This window comes from Sesamum indicum, unplaced genomic scaffold, assembly GCF_000512975.1.
Source record: "Sesamum indicum cultivar Zhongzhi No. 13 unplaced genomic scaffold, S_indicum_v1.0 scaffold00174, whole genome shotgun sequence".
NCBI classification, from domain to species: domain Eukaryota; kingdom Viridiplantae; phylum Streptophyta; class Magnoliopsida; order Lamiales; family Pedaliaceae; genus Sesamum; species Sesamum indicum.
In genome coordinates, this window is record NW_011628075.1 from 1,434 (window position 1) to 12,106 (window position 10,673).

General features: G+C 29.6%; 1 protein-coding gene across 1 annotated transcript; it reads right to left on the bottom strand.

Annotated features, from left to right (window-relative positions):
• Positions 1–9,751: 9,751 nt before the first annotated feature.
• On the bottom strand, positions 9,752–10,165 carry LOC110011355 (putative disease resistance protein At1g50180). The gene has a single exon (XM_020691358.1). It carries the CDS (start codon positions 10,163–10,165, stop codon positions 9,752–9,754), a length of 414 nt encoding a protein of 137 aa, XP_020547017.1.
• Positions 10,166–10,673: the final 508 nt, after the last annotated feature.

Below are 10,673 nucleotides of genomic sequence, written 5' to 3' on the forward strand. Positions count from 1 at the left end.
TGGTGCCTCCAACCAGAAGTAACCTTAAAACCTAAAACCTTGAACTCCGGTTGGAATAAGGTATCTCCTCAATTACTTAATGTAAAATTTTGGAAAACATTGTTATCTCTAAAAGATACATTCACCTGCAACGGACTCCAATCCCGTTCGCCCAAGAATCGGGGGTCTTCAACTTCCAAGAAATAACCCTCAACCTAGTCCGGTGGAGAACTCCTAACTGTTGGGAGATGACCTCTACAAAATCTAGCAAGATTTAGCTTTATCCAACCATTTTGAGATGATGCTCCATCAAATCTATGAAAATCCTCCACCGAGTCACAGGTGGATTCGATCATCTCCAATCAACTTATGATTACCTATAAATACTGAGCCCCCGTGCTACAACTTTGGTTGAAGGGAATACTTCAATTTCATATTATTATTATTATTATTATTATTATTATTGTATAATATTATTATTATTGCAATGTTTATCAATCTTGGTTCTTGGGATTATCAACGGGAAAGATTCTTGATTTGGAGTACATCAAGAATTACAAAAAGAACCGAGTCCACAAACATGCCGAATCACTAGTTCTTGGTTATAAATTTTTCAAATCCCATAAACAAATATAAAAAAAAAACACATAAAAATCGTTTCTTGGTTATAAATTTTCAAAAGGATTAACATCAAATCAAACTAATCTAACCATACACAAAAAGGAGAATATATATATCTATATATATATATATAAGTAACAATTAAAAAAAAAAAGAAAGGGAAATGAAAGAAGAAATTTACCTGAGATTTGATGGAGAGGGCAATTTTAGAAACAATGGATTGGTCATGATTTGGTTTCTTGCCGTTGGAAGTCTCTCCTGGTCTCATTTTCTTTCAGCCTTAAGTTCAGTGTGTGTGTGTGTGTGTGTGTGTGTGTTCGAACACAAACACAAATACAAATAAGAACGCCTCCTTTGATTCTCCTTTGGTTGCTGTTTGAGTTAAAGCATTGAACCACTTCTGTCTTTATACACTTTAATTTTGTGTGTCTCTGTGGTGTGTGTGTGTATGATTTTTAGGTTTTCTTTCTCTAAAATGGAAATACATTGTATAGTAAGTATCTGGAAAAATAAAATATAATAAAGTCCGATATGGAATTTAATCAAATTGGAGACTCCAAAATTACAAATAGTAGAGGAAATAACATTGTTTTATCTCCATTTTTTAGAAATATATTCAAATTTAGTGATTTAAAATTTTACTTGAACTATGTAAATTGTAATGAGTTTATAATATATTTTGGTTTTTTTAAGAATCATTTCCCAAAAATAAAATAAAATTTCCTAACATGAATATTTAACGTTATTCTTTCGTAAACACCCTCTCCTCACGTATTCAATGATCATGTAATACAATTAACTTTCGACCGTTTATATGGTTTATATGTTAATTTTAACTATATTCGAACTTTTAGATATGTATACACTGTCGAATCGTATACATAATTTCGTTACCAATTAAATGTTATTTAGGCATTAGTTTAGTTCGGATCTAGGAATGTAGAGTAAGCGAGCTTTAAAATCTTGAGCTCCTTCACGATTCGAGCTCGAATCAGATTATAAATGTTTAACAATTCATGAACCAAGTCGAGTACTTCTTTTATTTTTTTTAATATATTTATGGTAAATATAGTTGTAATAATATTGTTATTATTCTTAAAAGTAATAATTACAATGAACCTGATTGCAACCGAAGGTAATATTTTTAATTCAATAATTTTGTGCTACTCCGCAATAAACATGATTATGCTTTTATTTGTTATGATAACTGTATAATGACGAGGTCGGTGGAATCGCCCTAGGTACTCGGGGTTTTCATAAAAAATAAGTCTGAAATCAAAGCAACAAGTCAAAAGTGTTGGGGTACACCCAAAAAAATCACTCCGACGATTAAATTAGGAGACTATCGGTTGATTGGAAGTTGAACCTAAATAATTATTTGTCTAATAGAAGTTATATCTTTAATTTTTAATATAATTTATTATTCACATTTTTATATTCATTTAAACTTACAATATAGAGTAAATTGCTCCACATTATTTAATTAGTCTTCATATGGAATAAAATCTAGGCATAAAATTGATCTTTTTGACTGTAAAAGGACTTTTTTCCTTCAATTTCTTTCTTTCAATTTTCAAATATTTTTTCACGTTTGTTTCTAACATAAATACTATTATTTATTGGTATAATATTGTACTAATATTTTATACATTTACTTTATGTATATAGTTAAAAAAAAAATTATGAGAAATCTTGTATTCAAATATGAGATCAAGAAATCCCATATCTATAGAGAAGACAACCAAGCAGCAGATTTGCTTGCTAACCAAGCCTGTGTTACGCTCTACTAACTAACGATCACATGCGAGGCAAGATTATAGGAATCACCAAACTTGACAATTATGGCTTCCCCAACATCAGAACTATGCAGAGACGTGAGGGTGTTGCACTCCCAATTATGCTTTATTTTTCCTTAGTTGTATTGAATTGTCAATACTAACCATACCTATAGGTGCTTATGAGGATCCATGGGCTGACTGTTCTATCCTTCACTATGCTTGTCTGTTTGGTGTATAACGGGGTCATATTTATTTTGCTACTTAACTGTATTTGGGAGGTGTCCTCCATTGCATTGCATATCTTGGAAATTTTTATTGTTTGTAAGTTGTACTCCTTAGTCTCTACTTGAGTTTTATTGTTGTTGACAAATGTTAGTGGATTTTACCCCCGCTTATGCTCTCTTTTGTCCGGCCATAAAACTAAGGTGCCCTTCTTTTCTGGCTGTGTTGGTTTGTTTGATTTTTTGTTGCAGGTACCTCCAACAAATAATCTGAAGGATTCAAGTTGAGATATATTCATTGCTAATTGACGATGCGATAAAATTTTTTTAACACGCCAAACTTTTGACTCAACTTGATGGTAACACTACAAAAAAAGGCAGAATTTGAGTAGATTTTGAAATGTTTAACTTTGGACGATTTCAAGATCACAAAACCTATTTGAACTGGAGTTTGGAATGGATGGAAATCCGCCCCTGCAGTTGGCGTTACAAAAATGTAGGAACGGTTTATGTAAAAAGCAGTTGCAACTAGGGATGATAATTGTATCGGTCGTTGAAAATCGTTCCTAATATCGATTTAGCCCAAAAAATTTTAATTTAAGAATTGGAACAGTTGGGGATAGTCTTTCTAATGGTTACTTATATTTTTTAGGTGAAATTTTGGAACGGTATTTATAATCATAATTTTATTTTGAAACTGTTTTTTTTTTCTAATTTGGATGAATTTAGGAACGGTCTTTGAAATATTTTTTTGCAACGAGTTATTGAATTTGCAACACATTTTTAGAATTATTTTAGGAATAGAATTAGGAACGGTTCATATAATTTGGAACGCATATTAGATACTGATTAGTAATTCTCTTTGGAACGATTATATATTAATTTGGAACAATTCGTTTAGTTTAGGAACACTTTTTTGGGACAGTCTTTGTAACGGATTCTGGAACGAGTTTTGCTAAAACTTTTAATATTTTCTTTAGCATTACTAAACCGGTTCCTAATTTTTGAATGTTATAATTTTTTATAAATTATTAATATATTTAATAATTTTGAACAAATAAATAAATTTATACATTTTAACAAATTTTATGATTATGTACATTATTATGTAACAATGTTAGTATGTACTGGGAATATTGTTGTAATTTATTTTTTTATGATTATTATGTAATTTATAATTATTTATTTTTATTAATGTAATATTTTGATATTGCATTAATTGTTTCAAAATTCTTTATTAATGTGATTAGGTGTAAAATTTATTAAATTACATAAATTCCATAAATTTGTGTAAATTACACATAAATTGCATAAACTACACATAAAAATTATAAATTACATAAATTACACATGTATTTCATAAATTACACATACAAATTATAAATTGCATAAATTACACATATATTGCTAAAATTACACAGAAATTGTAGAAATAATAAATTTACTATTGAGATTATATATTGGTCTAATGTTTTTTGGTTATTTACGTATTATGTAAGGGCATAAATTACACATAAATTGCACATAAATTACATAAATTGTATAAATTTACAGAAAATTAGAAATTTTGAAAAAATATTTTCGAAATTTTTTAAAATTTATTTCAGAATTTTTTTCTGAAAATTCATACAGATTTTTTAAAATACCAAAAATTTACAAAAAACATTTAAAATACCAAAAATGTACAGAAAATTAGAAAATTTTGAAAAAGTATTTTCAGAAATTTAAAGAAAAATTTTAGAAATACAAAAAATTTACAGAAAAAATTTAAAAAATATAAAAAATTACGAAAATTTCAAAATATTTACAATTTTTGTCTCAGTCTGGTCCCTCAAGCTATTTTTTGTTGAATACGTGGCCGAATTTTGACTTTTTGGAGGGTAAAATAGTCCATTTAAGTTTGATTTTATCACTTTAGTCCCTTAAATTTATAACATTGTCAAATTCATCCTTTTTTCAAAGGAAAAAAAATGTATCTATATTTTTTATGTTGATATATTAAAATTATCTTTTATGAATAACAAAAAATTTGCACTCTTGTGAACATAATAAACAGTCTACTCTATTTTCTCTTTTTTTATTGAAATAAAAAAAATACAAAATTGTGATAAATTTTATGAATTTACATTTTGCGAAAAGTTATATAAAAAATTGAATTCAGTAATTTTTTATTACAAAAATTAAAGATAAGTCTAAAAGTTAAACCTTAACAATCTATCTTTATTACTAATTAAGAGCACTATTTTGGTGTCTCACTTTTTTTGGTGGGTCAATTTTTTTTTTAATTATATTTCTTATTCTCAACTTTGTTTGAAAAATTACGAATAACTCCTCATTGTTTGAAAAATTATAAATTCCCCCTTAATATTTGATAAAATCATATAATCCTTGGATGGAGGTTTAAAATTATCAACTTTGCCCTTGATGTATTTTTATCTTTTTTTCTAAAAAAATTAAATAAAAAATTAAAGAAAAAAAAACATACATAGTGGATGAAATATTATCAACTTAGTCCATAAAAATTTTTTACAAAATTTTTAAAAATAACTAAAATTATAATTCAAAATTCACAAGAATATTTTAGTCAGTTTACCACAAAAATAGATTAATTGGACTAATTATTACACTAATGTTAGAATCAAAGGTTGCATGGTAATTTTTCAAACAGAGAACATTACATTCATATATATTGTTATTATTATGAACTTTTTGTTTATATCGATGTATTATAACTTAAAGAACAAAATTTATTTGCATTACTAATGTACAACATTTAATATTTCGATTGACTTTCACAAAATTAAAAAAGTTATGAAATAACCAGAACAAAAAAAAAAGGTACCAATTGTGATTTTAATTAATTAATTTAACTAATGCGTACATTACATTACACGGAACACATGCTATTTAATTATACATTCATCAATTATAGTTATAAATAAGTGAGACCTACAATTGGTATTAATTGGTATAAATGAAAATATCTGGAATGTGTTTGATTTTGTGATAATCTTCTCCTTCACCATCCACCACTCCTACCCTCTTCACAAACTCTTCTGGCATAGATATAATTCTCAGTTCTTGGAGAGTATTAATGAATTTCAATTCATCTGGAATCATCTTCAATTTACTGCATTCTGCAATAAGTAGACTGGAGAGGTTGAGCATTGCTCCTTTCTGCACTCTCCACCCCATTAAATTCAACAACCCATGCAAAACAAGTTCCCTGAGTTGACGAAATCCAGTTGCCCGACAAACCATCTCTCAGCCCACATATGGATTGCTCCACAAGCCAAGAACTCTTAACATGGGAAGCTTTTCTAGTATTTCCATTGGGTCTTCCTCAATCCTTGTACCCACAAGCTGCAATTCTATCACATTTTCATATAGTTGAACTTCATAAGCTGGTAATTTGCTCACTCGACAATGTGTGATTCTCAAGTAATGTAGTGAGTGATACATCACCAACCTCCTGAAAAGAGTTGAGCCATCTTCCCGATTCGTATTGACATCCATGTCCATCTTGGGCAATTTAAGAAGATGAGTGATATCATCAACCACATCACCAACCCAGATATCATCAACCATCTCCAATTCATTCAACCCTTCAAATTTCAATTTTTCGCCTCCAACCCTGTCATGATCATCTTTCATAAATAGATGCCTCAAGCGCTTCATTTTGTATATGCAATTAGGTAATCTCATTATATTTTTCACATTCAATGTCTGCAAACAAGGGAGCTTGCATATAGATGGTGGCAATTCTTTCACAATACTATTTTCGAGACTCAATAGCTTCAACAACTTCCATTTTGCGATTCCTTTGGGCAATTTCCAATTCTCAAATTGATAACCTTTGAATACAAAAGATCTTATGTTCTTATTTTCCCCAATCCTTTGACTAAGATCGTTATCCACTCCCACCGCATGAATAGCCAATCTATTTGTTTTGCAAATGGAAGAGTCTCCTCCTCCCATCTCTCTATCCATAACATCCAGAAATCCTTGTCTTTTCCGTTTTGACAAACATAGATCTCTAATCATATCATGAAGCCGGCATGACTTAAACCTATTATACAGCGGCAACTCGTCTATTTCCACTTGAACCATACACCTATTTGCTAGCTCAAATTAATACCGTTCTGCCACATCTGTCAAACTTTCTCCCCTTCCCTTGTCTTCTGAAGAAATCATTCCTTCAGCCATCCATAGTAAATATAGTTTTTCTGTATCTATTTCTTGATCCTCTTTAAAACATGCCAAATACAAAAAACACGGTTCCAGGTTGTAAGGGAGCATATTGTAACTCAAATCCAGTATTTGATTTACTCTTTTGTCAGTCTCCAAACCTCTCCCATGTTGAAGGTACGAATCAAGATTTCTACACACATTTTTCCATTCTATTGATGTCTTTTCATGATGAAGAGTTCCCCCAATAACTGAAATGGGTAATGGTAAATAACCACATTTTTTTACTATTTCCCTTCCATATTCTTCCAATAACTTTGTTTCAGTTGTAGGTAGCTCTGCATACATAATGAATTAATGTTAGTTATTTACGTTTGTTAATTCAATATACTAAATTTGTGTAATTAAAACAAATCAAAATAAGAGAATTTCGCCCCATACTTAAAACAAATAAAAAGAGAATTGTTGTTATATTTGTATTGTCATGAAATTGTCACTAATTATTCATAATGACAATTTTTTTGTCACTAATAATTTTTAAAGATAATTTTTTCACACATATTGTCGTCATGAAAACTATAAAAAAATATTAGACATATTAAAATAATCTTTTTCGCCTAATATATACTATTAATGAACACTAACCTTGTGAATAACTGTATGGGAGTGCTATCTTTTGAAGGAGCTCCCATCCTTCATCTTCACTCATGCATATAATTTACTATAACCTACACAATCTAAGAATATTTTTGAATAATTGCATCAAAATAATTAACTTAATAATACGAAAACAGACAAAGTTCAAGCTAGAAAATTGAAAAATAGAACCAACAACCCTAGTGAAACTATAGATTCATTAAGGACATTTCTAAAAAAAATCTTAATAAATAGCAACTATTATACGGCATATAAAAAATTATTATATTAATTTTTAAACAAATAGTTAATACTAATTATATTTTTCAAAACAATCCAAAGTTTATAATTTTTATAACTATCTTTTACAAAATTAATAAAAAATAAGATAGATGTTAACTGTCCACATAGACATGGGTGTATCTATAAAAGTAGGATACGTTCCCTGTTACAAAAGAAAATCGAAAATAAAACATAAATTAAATCACTTAATTTTGATTGGTTCAAAATTCCATGTAAAGTTCATAAAGTAAATACATCAAATTGATAAGAAATATGTGTGCAGTATATTTGAGAAGACAATGAAAATAGTTAATAATGAATAAGAAAATTGATATTGAAACTCCAACGATTAGTAGTGGGTAGATGATAAAGTAGTGGTTCTTGATGATTTAAGATGTGATCAACAATCATTGACAAACTTTCTTCATAAAATATTCTTCTTTCCAATACTCGGAGCTTCGGCAATTTAAGAAGATGAGTGATGTCATCAACCAAACTGTTGAACCCAGTTATCATCTCCAACTCATTCAACCCTTCCAATTTCAATTTTTCACCTCCAACGCTCTCATGAAGAAATCCCAGAAATAGATGCCTCAAGTGCCTCATTTTGTATATGTAATTAGGTAATCTAATTGTATTTTTCACATTAAATGTCTGCAAACAAGGTAGCTTGCATATAGATGGTGGCAATTCTTCCACACCACTATTTTCGAGACTCAATAGCTACAACAGCTTCAATTTTTTGATTCCTTTGGGCAATTTCAGATTCTCAAATGTATAACCTTCCAATACTAAAACTTTGAGAGATTTGAAAATCCCAAACGTAATGTAATTATACAAAAATGTATCTCGCCAGTCCGTTTTGAGGATTAGAAAAGATCTTATGTTCTTATTTTCCCCAATCCTGTAACTAAGATCGTTATCCACTCCCTCCATATGGATAGCCAATCTATTTGTTTTACAAATTGAAGACTCTTCTCCTCCCATCTTTTTATCTATAACCTCCAGAAATCCTTCTTTTTTCCTTTTGACAAACACAAATCTTGTATCATATCATGAAGCCGGCATGACTTAAATCTATTATATAGCGGCAACTTGTCTATTTCCACTTCAACCATACACCTATTTGCTAGCTCGAATAAATACCGTTCTGCCACATCTTTCAAACTTTCTCCTCTTCCCTTATTTTCGGAACAAATCATACCTTCAGCCATCCATAGTAAATATAGTTTTTCTATATCTATTTCTTCATCTTCTTGTTTTTCTATATCTATTTCTTCATCTTCTTTAAAACAAGCCAAATACAAAAAACATGGTTTCAGATTGTAAAGGAGCACATTGTAACTCAAATCTAGTATTTGATTTACTCCTTTGTCATTCTCCAAACCTCTCCTATGTAGAAGGTACGAATCAAGATTTCTACACATATTTTTCCATTCTATTGATGCCTTTTCATGATGAAGAGTTCCTCCAGCAATTGAAATGGGTAATGATAAATAACCACATTTTTTTACTATTTCCCTTCCATATTCTTCCAACAACTTTATTTCAGTTGTAGGTAGCTCTGAATACATAATCAATGAATGTCAGTTAATTCAAAATATTATAAAATTTGAATTTCTTATAAATATGTATAGTAATTAAAACAAATCAAAACAAGAGAATTTCGCCCTATACTGTCAACAAATAAAAAATAGAAATAAAATCTGAAAGCATAACTTTATATTGCTGAATCCATTTCTTTGTATGATTTTCTAAATGTTTGATTCCTTTTATGTTTTAAACAAATTTTGTATCAAGAAATAAATTTTAAATTGCTATTCAATAGCATTTTATACATATAGATCAACTTGAAATTTACATAAGAAAATTCAAACAATCTTGTCATCATGAAAACTATAAAAAAAATTACACTTAACAAAATAATCTTTTTTGCTAAATATATTCTATTAATGATATCTTTAGTATCATTACTCTTTTTTCTTTTGTCACTAACTAGAGAAAGAAGATTCAAAATCAATAAAATAAAACAAGAAATTTTACAAACTAACCTTGTGAATAGTTGTTCGGGAATGCTATCTTTTGAAGGAGCTCCCATCCTTCATCTTCATCCAAACACTTGAGATTGTGGACGTATCCTCTGGAAGCAATGTTTTGATTTCTGATTGTGAGCAAAACTTTGCTATCTGCCTCTGCAATGGGAAAGGCACGCCATAAGCAATTCCAGTGATCAACTTCCCAAACGTCATCCAAAACTAGGAGACATTTTCTGTCTCTTTGGACTGTCTGTGAATTGTACCGATCTTGCCTCCTATCAGCATCCTTCAAGAAACAGTGCATGATGTTGAGCTGCCTACGGACTTCCTCAACCTCACCGCCCACACTCGATAGAAACTTTGCTTCCTCAATCAATAAGTCCCGAAGTGTTTCAAGTGCAATTGTTGCAACGGAATCAACCATTTTATTTTGTATTTGGGTGATTTTCTGGAGAAATGTGTTGGATCAGTAGCGGCTAATTGCAAAGTGGAGGGATGTATTGATCTTTTTAATTCACCAACTGCCTTCATTTTATATATGCGCATACCAACTTCTATCGCTACTGGACACAAATTCTTTTCTCCTCTTATCTTTTCTTGTAAATTGAAAGTTTTAGATTCTTTCTCCCATATTTCACACTTTTTTGATTCACACTTTTAATTTAAGTTAAAGCAAAAGAATTGGCTACTCATAACACAAGTTCAAGAAATCCCTTTCAGATTTAATTTAAATTCTACTCATAGGTACAAATTCTTTTCTCCTCTTTCACACAATTTTATTGATGGGTATTGACTCAATCCAAATATAATTTATATTTTTTAATGGGTTTGGATTTGGACCTAGGTTTAGTAATATTTATTGGATTTGAGTATGAGTCTGAGTAGGGTCTCACCCTATCCATTGACACCCCTATACTATCAATGTATCCATA